At 37.4% G+C, this 12742-nt stretch overlaps 1 protein-coding gene across 1 annotated transcript in view; it reads right to left on the bottom strand.

Annotated features, from left to right (window-relative positions):
* The window catches only part of myo3a (myosin IIIA), a 103804-nt gene extending 99596 nt beyond the window's left edge, over window positions 1–4208 (bottom strand). The window contains exon 1 of the mRNA XM_088918461.1: window positions 4150–4208. Coding sequence (XP_088774587.1) covers window positions 4150–4208 — 59 coding nt within the window. The remainder of the gene's footprint in view (window positions 1–4149) is intronic.
* Between the last annotated feature and the right edge of the window lie 8534 nt (window positions 4209–12742).

The raw sequence follows: 12742 nt of genomic DNA, 5'->3' as shown, positions 1-12742 counted from the left end.
GACGTGCAGGTTCAGTCATTGTCGAAGATTTCTTTGCGTACAGACCGCCCCTGCGAGGTCACCAACTAAAACAGACTGTTTTGGGGGGCAGCGATATGAGGGATGACATTAAGATGTCTTTCCGGCAGGAGCTGGATGTCAGGCCTAACACCACAGGAGGCAGGGCCTTTATTTCCCAGAGGGATTCCCACATACTGTAGTCTCAGTGCCGCATGGGTCCTGCTCTGTGGGCACACCCTTTGCAATACTGTCATTCTTTACAACATAGACAGCTGATCGTATAATTAAAGCAAAGTGTCTAGTAAGATATTTTTTTAAATAATTCAATTTCATTTGTATATGCTTGTTAAGGAACCCAAATTGCAGTAATTCAGGTGTCACTTGATATGCCAGCAGCCATTTCACTCTGCAACTCACAACTGGCAACCCACTGAAGCTCAGCAGGTGTGAGCCTGGTCAGTACCCGGATGGGAGACCTCCTGGGAAAAACTAAGGATGCTGCTGGAAGAGGTGTTAGTGGGGCCAGCAGGGGGCGCTCACCCTGCGGTCCATGTGGGTCCTAATGCCCCAGTATGGTGATGGGGTCACTATACTGTAAACAGGCGCCATCTCTCTGATGAGACGTAAAACCGAGGTCCTGACTCTCTGTGGCATTTCTCGAAAAGAGTAGGGGTGTAACCCTGGCGTCCTGGCCAAATTTCCCATTGGCCCTTACCAATCATGGCCTCCTGATAATCCCTATCTATGAACTGGCTTCATCACTCTGCTCTCCTCCCCACTGATAGCTGATGTGTGGTGACCAGGTGGATGCTGCACATTGGTGGTGGTGGAGGGGAGTCCCCATTACCTGTAAAGCACTTTGGGTGGAGTGGAGTGGAATTATTATAATAATTACTTGTGCACTCTGTAGAAGAACATACAGTAGGTACATAAGAAAAGTTACAAATGGAAGCCATTTGGCCCTGCAGGCTTGTTTGTTGTCAGTAGTGTATTAAGGGTCTCATCCAGTTGTTTCTTGAAGGAAGTCAAAGTATTGGCCTCAACTACATGGCTGGGTAGCTTGTATACCCATACTCTCGCAAGCGTTTGGGTAAAGAAGTGTGTCCTATAATTGTAAGACTCCAACACCTACAGAGAGCTGGTGTCAGGGTTCCTCTCTTTCTCTTTGGGCTGGTAATAAAAGATGATATACAGTATGGGGTGTCTTCTGGCAGGAGTAAGACATGGCCTTTACTTCCGAAAAGCATGAGCCATGAATAAACAATGAAAATAGCAGTGGTTCAAAGACAGTGTCTGCTAATAGCTGTTAAACATTTAACAGTTCTGGTGTATATGGTGCTCCCAAACCTGAAGACAATGATAATGCAACATTATGATGCAGTGATGCTTTAAAATGACTTCATGATCCAGTGCTTAAATGCAGCAGTGTGATTCATCTCAACAAAAAAAAGCAAACACATATAATAATAAGAAACCACTACTGGCCTTCTGTCCTTTAAAACAGAGGCTCTACAGAAATATGCTGTTACTGACTGTATAAAACTGTTGAAAATGACTTCATACTTTCCCCTAGTAAACTGAAAGATCAAGGGCTTTAAAAAATAAAAGCCTAATGGCTACTCTTTAAAGGTTATGAAAAGTAAACAAGAGAGTCTGTGTAAAGAGCTTATCCTCCTTTATTAAAATATGTTACATAAAGGACTTACAATTAGCTTGTTTACTTTACACTGCTAGCCTGTACCCAAAAGCACGAACTCACTGGAGACACATTCAGAAAGGCACGGGTACCTGCAGGTGTCTTTTGAGATTATTTGAGATCAGAATAGAAATTAGCAATGCTGAAAGGAAATTCTACTTTTATGTTATAAGCACCATGGCACCAATAAATCAGAAGTGATAGATGTTGCTTAAAGAGTGTACTTTCTTTCTTATCATGTTCAGACAGCTGGGGCCATAAAGAAGGTTCCAAATGACAGGAGGTCACGCTGTCAGTCTTCATACAGTATACTGTAGTTGGCCCTTAGCACAGAGTGTGTTTCATGGCTATGCTGTGGCTACATAACATAAAAGTGCGTGATTCATCAGAAAGCTCCGTGCTTTGCTAATACACAGATGGGTGGTTTTCATTTTTATCCGCAAAATGACTGATGACTGTTTATGGCTCTTACAGGTCGCCCAGTTGTGTGAGCAGCTTTATGTGTTGTGGTTCAGAAGTGTTTCCAGATTTGGCAATCTTGTTATTTGGTCCTTACACATTATGGCGTCTCTGAGCTGTGACTTTGTTGCTATGAGAGTAAAACAAACAACCAATCCTTTAATGCATGTACTGTAGATCAAGAACATCTTGATTTTGTTGGTGTGCTCAAACAGTTTTGTCATTTCACATTCAAGAAATGGTTAGGACTGCGGAAAAAGGAGCATGAAGAGTAAGTTCAAGTAATGCTGATAATTTGATTGACTCTATGATCATTTGTGCCTGTTTATACAGATGGATCATGTACTGAAGCAATCTGGGCAATGTTTCTTGCACAACGGTGTAAAAGCTGTGCCTCACCCAGACTCTGATGCCACACCTATCCAGTTCAGTATCTTAACCACCCCTGTAGTCTGCTGACAAATAAGGAATTCTTAGCAGAGAAAACTTTGGATCTGTGGAAAACTAGTATTTCCAAATTATTTTAGTATATACTGTGCACATATGCGTGAAATTGCATACACCAGTATTAGCACCTTCTGTCTGAGCAGATTTAGCTCTCTTTCAACTTTTACCACTACCCATGATGATGACTGAAGTTCTACCAACATCAATAAATACCACAGATAAATAAGCTGCTTTTGCACACCAAAGTCTAAAGGGTTAAAAAACAGTATAAAATCACAGCAACACCACCTACTTCATTGATACAATACTTCTATTTATCTATCAGTTTTCTATTAGCTAATTAACCTACCAGGTTGTCTTTGGACTGTGCGAGTGAACCAGAGCACACAGAGGAAACCCACATGAACACAGGGAGAACATACAAACTCCACACAGACAGCACCCCAGGCCCAGAACTGAACCCAGGGCCCCAGCACTGCAAGGCACCAATGCTAACCATGCCACCCTCTTACACTTTAAATAATTTATGGATTAAACAAAATTAGTTTATACTAATTTTTGTTTCTAATGTTTGTTTTTCTTTTATAATGTGAGAATATGTACTGCATATATATATATATCAAATGCTAATTCCTCAATACATAATTGCTGTCTCATAACAAAAACCTGTAAAAAAAACAGAAAACAGAAAATAAACAATAAAAAAATCCAGGAAGATATTTTATCAGGATTTGCCATAAGCCTTTTGGAATTTCTTGCCTGCTGAGAGCACAGTTCACATGATCAAGTTTACAAACAAATCCACTATGGACAAAGTATAAATTTTAGTGGTGTAGGAGTATTATTGATAGAAAACTACATTGCAAGTAACACCTGTTGGTTTTGCTTCATTTTAAAGTCAAAGTAAGGTGCTTCACACAGATTTCTTCTGCTGTACCATGCATGTAAAAATGCAAATGTGCCAGGGGATAAAGATTTGTGTAAACCTTAAAGCTTACTCTGGACTGCCTGCTGTGAAATTCCTAACACCAGTATTGTTTTAAACTGCAAGAGGGTAAACAAAGCAACCAATATTTTCAATTAATTAATGTGTAGAACTTGAAGAAATGCTGCTTGTTTTTCATTATCATCCTGATTTAAAAAACTATCACAGACATCAGCAAATTAGACAGTATTTCTTCCTTTCAATCCTACTGAGCACATTCAATTCTATCTATAAACTTTATACAGTTAAAAACACCATACTCTAGATGATTGAGTTAGATTCACTGATTCAGAAGAGCCACAGACCACAAACCTTTAAAAATAAACAATAAAGTATATATAGTTTGTAGTAGTGCAATTAGCAAGTTCATAGCACAATATAAAAGAACATGATTTTCTTAATAAACCCAAAGTAGGCCATAAATGCTATAGATAATACAACAGCTTATGGTAAACATTTTGCACACTACTTTGTGTTATTTGTGCTTCTTCCATCTTCAAAAAAATCAGATAAACATGGAATTTATGACTGTGTATATACAGCATATAAAGTATTCACTTACATTGTCTTTCCAAATAGCACTTTTATAAGATGATTTGTGCCTCCCAGGTCCTTTAACATGTAGAACTGCTTTCATTCAGTGTGAAACCTGGAGACGGAGACTTGCACAGATCTCCATAGCAGTCCCCTGCGTAGCTTTAGAAGCAGGGCTAAGTACTTAAAGATAGCTCAAGATTAAAAGGAATTAACGAGGGTTGCGACATGAGCCTTTCCTCATTTAGCCACCATTCATGCAAACCAAAGCTGGTTAAGGCCACTAAAAATACGGATTGCTTCTCAGCGGCTCATTCATGTAAATCATCATAGTACAGAACCCTGTGCTTCTTAAAAAATATTTGATCCATCCATCCAGGATCATGGGAGGAGCAAGGAGCCTATCCCAGGCAGGCAACAGGTGCATGGCAGGGTACACCCTGGATGGGACGCCAGTCCATCACAGGGCACACATAGACACCAGAGTCAATTGTTTACGCCACACAGATAGCACAGGAATTGAACCCAGGGCCTCAGTACTGTGAGGCAGCAATGCTAATGCCCCCTGTTTACACTTTATATTCATTCTGCACTTTATTGCATATGGAAAACAAAAACCTCCAGTTAAAATCACGGTCATGCATTGGCAAGTTCGGTGTGTGTGTTTGCTAATGCAGTGCGTGCATAATTATCCGGGCCACGTTCAGATAGACTAAGAACTCAAGTAGCAGATACTTTGATAAAATACTGTAGCATTTCGCTCCCTCCTGGAGTTCTGGACTGCGCCGTTGGCCCATGACCTGGAGCAGCAGATTCTCTCCCCTCCACTGTACCCTATATAAGAAGAACCACCTTAGCGGAAAATTACACATCCCCTGTCTCTCCGCCTTATCTCTCCCTGGCGAACAGCACACCTCTGTAACTCAAAGTGCAATTAAACCTCTGACTCTGTGAAGCTGCAGACCTGCCTCCTGCCTATTATCTGTCGCTGTCCTCTCTTGTCGAACCGGGTTCGGGCTGATGTGCCACAATATTGTAATCCAGACCAGGACTCATTACACACCAAGATTTTCAGGCCAGGGGAATTCTGTAGGCCATGATCTATAAAAGGATGATGCAAGGGTTGTGTCTTTAAAGAATTCCAATGAGGTCTACGAACAGGTGGCGACGCTGCAGGAGAACTTTTATGGGTGTCCTGTTAGTGTTCAGTTTTTTGTCTTCTCTAATTCTACAATATATCAAGAGTAGAGACACTCTGCTAGACCTTTTGCACGTCAAACAAATTGAGAATCCACTGAAAGGATTTTCCCACCCTATTTGAAGAAAGATTTAATTTTTTTTTTAAAATGCTTCTGCCACAAGACCAGATATCCGCAGGCCTCAATGAAACACGTACACCAGAGCTGCAAACAGCCTGCTGTACTAACTAACAGGCAGATTAATAATGAATTAACTGTCTATAGGCAACAGCATATAGTGAAACAGGAGATGTAACATAATGACAAACACAGTCTGTTCCATAGACTACGCAGTCAAAACATGCCCTTATGTGAGCACTGTACCTTTTAAGCGTGTGAAAGCAAAGGTGCCTTATCTTACTTGTTGTTCTGCCTCAAGGCTTTCCTAAATGAGGGCTACAGTATCAAGTGTGTCGAAGTGTCTTAGACGTTTATGTCTACGGACAGAAAATTGTAAATATTTAGCTAATGCCACCGGTACACATGGTGTGAAGGGTTTGGTGAGGCAGGTGAGAGAAGGTTTATAAGCATAGAGCACATTTGTCTTCAACATACCATCTGTTAACTTTTAGTAAGATGAATCAGGCAACAAAAATATGGAAAAATAGCATCTTATAGTTCAATTTATTATGGCAGTGTCAAAAACAGATATTTCTATAATGTTTCCCGCAAGCTGTTTTTTGAACTGCCTATTTCAGTTCTTTAAGGCTCTGCATCTGTCGCACAATTAGGACCTGATGTACAGCATCTTTCATCTCCCAGCTGCTTTTCATTCAAAGTTTAAAGTTAAATTCCTCGACATTGCCCAACAATTACCAAGTGAGTTTCTTCTGCTAGCAACACTTTACAACTCTAACACAAAAACATGAATCATATCAGCCAATAAGAACTGGCAAATCACAGCACTGCTTAAACATTTTTGATGTGCCAGACAGATGGACTCTGTATTCAGTGATGAAGTCTATTCATAACGTAAAAGGCACAAAAATATGTATGACTCAATACAGATCTATTTTGCTCCTGCCATTACATACTGTATGTGTTCAATTCCTTATGCCCCATGTACTGGAACAAGGAAAATGAGGACAGCACACTCTTTAAGTGCAAGGATTTAAAAGTACCCTTTGTGGCGGAGTCACTGAATTCTTTTACGATGATGTTCCAGAGCATTGGAGTACAGACCTCACTGTACAGACATTCTCTGTGCAAATACCTTGCGAAAAAATTGAAAATATAACACGACTTAATTAAAATAACTGTAGATTCCATCAAATTATTCTGTAAGAGCATATTTAAGTATTTAAATGATTTAGAGAAATACTAACCTAATAAAACCAGGGATTAAATTTACCAAAAAAATGTTTTTGGCGACAATATAATAACAACAAATCACGACAAAGCCACAATAGTGATGATTTCTGAGGAATCAAATTCATTCATTATCAACAAGTAATGTCAGGCTTTTTCATGATAAATATTGATTTGCTGAAATCAAACATTTTCTTAAATGTACCATCTATAAAATGTCATATCCACTACTCATTAGTCAGGGTCTTTTTCTTGTGAGCCTGTAGTTAGTGATTTGATTACTTACTGTACAGTAATTATTTTCTATGCATGCTTTATTTGAATGGATTGATTGGTAGCTAGAGGTTTTGAACTAAGAATGAGGCATCCACCCAGCCAGAATACTCATAGTCATATTCTTTAAAACTTGATTTAATTTTGGCAGTGTGTAGTACATACTGTATGTCCAACAGTAGTTTCTTTGAAAGGAATAAATGTCTAGGCACTAAATTTCATTTTTATAGTCTTTCTGAAGCACTTTTCACTGCTGTGAAATCTCCAACTTTCATCTATTCCCAAATAACATCTTGGATATCTATACAGTATATGCAATATATAATAGGCATGATGAAATTAAAATATGTATTTACTCTTACTTTCCTACGATACTTGACATCTTCTGTTCAAAAGAAACAAGAAAACAATACTTCCAAAATAAAATTTTAATGATTGACTTGGCACACTGTGAGCAGGCTTCATGAATTACCCAATACATTGTATCTTTGCGGAGACATCAGAAAATACTCCTCCGTTAATCTTGGTGTAAGGTCCTCTAAAACCTTAAATTAAAAAAAGATATATATATATATATTTTCTGTACTGAGAATAAAATAACACCACAAAGGGTAATCATATGCTCTTCAGAATCTACATTCCAGTACATTTCAGAGATTAGTCAGCTGTTTTTGAGATATATTGTACTGCTATTTCGTTTTCTAAATTTTAAACATAAATAAAACAATGAAACAAACTAGCTACGATCACGCCTTTCCTTGTTGTTCCTGTGTCGTTAGTTATGTAAGTAATTACTGCAGAAGAAGCTACTGACCTGTATGTGAATCTGGTGAACAGTGAGTAAAAGATCTGCCCTGGGCCAGAGTGACTGTAAAGGCAGAGGCCATGCATTCACTTATAACCACTCCCCAGGCAGCTACTTGCAACTAATAAATGTACAACAGGAATATTCAGCTATTTTATAAACAGAGGCAGCGACAAACTGGGGTAATTCAGTTCCTGTAAATAAAGCTGTTCTGGCAAGGTCAGGATACTAAAATATCAAACATGACATTCTAAGAGACCAGGTTTCTACTTTAATTTAATTAATGTTCAAAAATCTTCATTCTTAAATACTGTATATTCCCGTCCTATTAATACTAATAAATCTGCCTGGACATTTAAATTTCATTTATGATGGTTACTTAATTATCATATTTTATCTTATCTTTTACTAAATATAAAATAATTTTTATTATTATAACTTACTTTTTCACTTAGAAGAATTTTGTAACAGCAAAAATCTTCTCACCTTATTCTGTTATTTTTATTCACTTTATTTTTAAAATGCTATTTTGGCAGCCTGTTCTACATATGTTCAAGGGCATCCTTAAATGGTAATACTTCAAATAAGTTCAAAATGGTAACAAATCACCATTGGTTGTTTTATTTATATGCTAACCAACTAAAAGCAAGTCACGCAATTCATGAAATGCTGCAAAACAGAAAAATACCATAATGTACTTACAGTTTTAAAAGAGAATCCACATTATTCTGTATCTTTCCTTCACATCTCAGGTTGAAGTCATGACAGACTAGGCTCACATTGGGACAAGCAAATAGTGTGGGCTGAACTTCTTAAATTATGTATTATTAAAGACTAAAAGTAACATAATATCACAGAAATTGTTAAAATATTTACACTGTCAATTAGTTTAATGGTCAAAGAGGTGCTGTGCGGGGTACTGGCTAACATCCAGACAAAACAGGTGGCACAAAACATGGGATTAAGAATACAAAAATTAAGATACTGTATACACACTGAGGCTACTCAAGCAGACAAAGGCCCTGTCCTATGTATAGCCAAGGAAAATGGAAAGATCACAGGATGTTATGCCATAGGAAATGTCAGCATAGGGAAATCTGGTTTAAAACAGGGTCAAGGACAAAGATCCATTTTTTTTCTGAAATGTTTTTGGCAAGCACAATTAGTTTTCCAGATTGTCTATCACATACAGCATTGCACACGACTCACCACAAAATGTTAACAGATGGTGTTTAAATGATTATACCCAAGCAGTCAACACTGTAACATGTACTGTACTATACTATACCAGCACTTAACCCTCTTAGAGGGCCATCTTTAAAGAAACACCACCATCCTCTTCTGGCCCCTTGTATAAGCTTTTATGTCTAAAATAAATTCCTCTTTTTTCCTCACTTTCCTCTGTTAGTTTGAATCTAATGAGGAAGCTGTTTATAGAGTGTACAGTAAGTATTGGGACTCGACGTACTTATTGTATCTACTGTAAGTGTTATGTGGCCAAATATTAACTTCAAAATAGCTTATTTTAGTTTGAGTAAATTTGTCCTAATACTTGAAATTGAGACATTATATTTGGGGTTGAACATAAAAAGTTTTTTTTTGTTGTTTTAACATGGCTAAACATTTGCAGTATGTGCAGCACTAGCCAGAAACAAAAACTGAAATACCTTTGCCTCATTTTAACCTTTGCTTTGATATACTGTACAATTTCCATTAGTACAGAGCACAAATGACAATTCTCACTTAATATTTACACTCTTTTACTGTATACTGTATATGAAAACAATTGTATATGACCTCTTAAACTCATCACTTACTGCTAAAATCCTGTTGGTCCTGTTAATCCTGTTTCTGTTAGAGTCCTAAAGTAAAACATTTAACAATTTCTTTAATTTTCATTAACATCTTTATACAACCAATTTTTTCTTTAAAACAATAAATGAATTTGGTATTGAACAAATTAATTTCACATTTAAATGTTGATATGTCTGTTTTATATATTACAAAATTATTAACTCAGACACTTTAGATAGCTGTATAGCAGCTACTGTATTAGTATATCACATGGCAAGAACATTAAGATGTCTCATCATGCTGCCTCCCATTAGATGATGAAAGCAGTGACTTGAAAGTAGATAGAAAACCAAGGAAAAGTAGCAAAAAGATTTCACAGCCTTAGAAATAGCAATTATTTAACAGCTTAACCGTGAGTCTATGTGACATGCGTTAGTTAACTGTATTTCTTTTGCACAGGGACGATTTCACTAATGCAGCAGCTTGTTTTTGGTAAGAAGCAGCATAATCAAGATTAATCCAAAAACATACAGTAACCTTTTCATTCTCGATTCACATTTTGCAAATTAAGCGTTATAACCGGTTGATGGATGGCGGCAATTTTGCCTGATTGGATTAGCTGAAGATCAGCATTGTTAGGTGACCCAGTGATCATGTTTTTAAAATGTCAAACTGATCTGGCAGTTGTTGTGAAAATGAAAATAAAACACGAGATACAATATGGCCATTAAACTTACAAATCATCCTCATTTCCCCGTGAAGAACACTAACATTAGTTTTCTACTGCTTTGTGAAGTTTGAATAGTTTATTGTACATAAAATGCAATTGTAAGCTGTAGTCAGGATTGTAATTACAGCTGACCTGTCACTGGAGACTGTTAAGGAGGATTTGGACACTTGAGACAGGTTTAATAATTATTATTTAATTAATAAGATAATTGGTAAGGGCTTAGTGAATCCATTCTGGGCGGAATCATGTTTGCTTGGGATATACAGTACACTGTATAGGGAGAGGTTGGGGTCCGTTGGTGTTTGGGTGGCGACAGTTGATTTTGGATGTGGAAAAAAAGGTTTTACAGCAGGAGTCTTTGCGGTCCATGGTTTAGTGAATTGAGGTTTTTGATTTATCCAAGTACCATATACAGTACAATGGGATTTAATATTCCTTTCTTTACTCAGTCACCTCAGTAGCGTTGAACTCCACCTTTCTACCTAGGGACCCTTAAGTAGAAAATATCTCACAGCTTTACTGTGTGTCTATGTTGACCAGCTGGAAGCAAGGGTCTGACTGTCCGAGCCTTCGGCATGACCCCACTACCCAAATGGAACATACTGTAACAGCCGAAAGTTATGTATGAAAAGTATTGGGCAACGCCAGGATTCAATGAATCCAGTACTTACTTTTCACAAGAAGATGGGTTTTCCACAAATCATGCAATTAAAATGAAAGAGTATTTCCACATGTTGAACAACAATTAATTTGTCTTAATATTAGGCTGGGAGTGCTGTTTTGTAGGATGCAGATAATGCTTTCTTAGTAACCTCACTGTATGTCAGTGTCTTTAAGTTCTCTTACTACCTCAAAATTAATAAAATGTCTTAAAGATAATGTGTACTGTTTGTGATGCCTGTTTAATCAAAGCCTGATCTTATGGTCACCACATCTCAAAGTGGAAAGTTAATTCTTGAGTAGAAAGTTCCACACATGCCTGAGCTGCTCCATTTTCTGTGAGCAGAATACAGTAGTTCCTCCACTCGTGTTGGTAAAGAAAGTTATTTTTATTTTTCAAAGTTTATTGTGTTGTGTTGTTTAATATATTTATTTCATTTCATGTTAGCTGATTTGTAGAGGAAAATTTCACTTCAACGTGGCTTGTACTCAGCCTCATGCAAAAAAATAAAAACCAATGAATTAAACGGTAATAAACACATTCAGTAGGTACTGTAATCATATCTCTAATTACCAGCTGAATCTTTTCTGTTAGAGATCTAAATCTCCCAGAAATGTGTACAAAGGCACTTCTTTAAAAAAACGTCAGGAGTTTCAGAGTATTTCAGAAATACTTTAGAAATGTACCCGAACGTTCACATAATTTTCTACTGACTTTATTAAAGTATATGTCAAACCCTGTCAAGCACTCTCATTCAGTTCCCATTTTAAACCCGTGGTAAGATCCAATTTAAGTTTTTCTAATAATCCCATACTTGAAAGAAAGACATTTTAAAAGGTTAACCATACAAACAGATTATCCTCCTATTTTAAATAGGAAATCAATCCAAGAACCCACAAATTATTTTTTAAAAAGACATTAGTAAACCTGTACTCACAGCTTGGTTTTGCAATGTGCTCCCCACACCTACAGTACATACTGTACATCTTTTAGTGACAGGAAGTGTCACTAACCTCAAGTGTTTCATTTGCAGGTGTTCTCTCTGGTACTTTTAAGTTTCATTAATGGGGTAAACATGCGCTTTTTATTGGTTAAAGAGGCGCAAACCAGAAAAAAACAACCGAAAGAGTCTGGCTGGCTTCTGTCTGTATCCTGAAATGACCCATGCTGCCGATCTCTTATAAATATTGCAAGCTGCTATGGGATTGCCTTTCTCACATTCTATTTCTAAAAGAGGGAGTATCACTAATTAAAGAACGTGGATGGCGGCAGGGCTGAAAGAAACGTCTTTTAAATGCTAGCGGTAAGTGCACAATAGCTTCTGGAACGGAGCACTGTTCTTGTCACAAGTCTAATCCATAATGACTCGATGAAGAGCCAAGAGGCTATAAAGTGTCACTGAACCATGACGCTGTGTTTTGATCATCTGAGTTTCCTCCATTATTAATTAATTAGAGGTTTATTTAGGAAGGCAGCTGCATTACCTTACCACACAAAACGAGTTACATTTGGATGTTATGCAAAGTAATTATACTTGCAATATTAGTATAGAGTGTTCTTATTAAAAGGTTCTTTCTTCTGCCCTACTACAGTAGCCCTCATAATGTGAATAAACATGTACTGTCGTTGCAATTGATGGAAATGATACTAAATCTCCACGTGAATGGCGGGAATCTTCTGGGGGAGAGAACTTTTTCCAAATATATGACATCAATGATTTTTAAAATGCGTTTTTTACTCAACTATATTTAAACGCAATGTGCTGAAATGGTGTGTCTTACCCAATACCAATAAACATCCACACAGAATAGA

This window comes from Atractosteus spatula, chromosome 6 (genome assembly GCF_055471065.1).
Source record: "Atractosteus spatula isolate fAtrSpa1 chromosome 6, fAtrSpa1.hap1, whole genome shotgun sequence".
NCBI classification, from domain to species: Eukaryota; Metazoa; Chordata; class Actinopteri; order Semionotiformes; family Lepisosteidae; genus Atractosteus; species Atractosteus spatula.
This window is presented reverse-complemented; position numbering and strand designations above follow the sequence as displayed.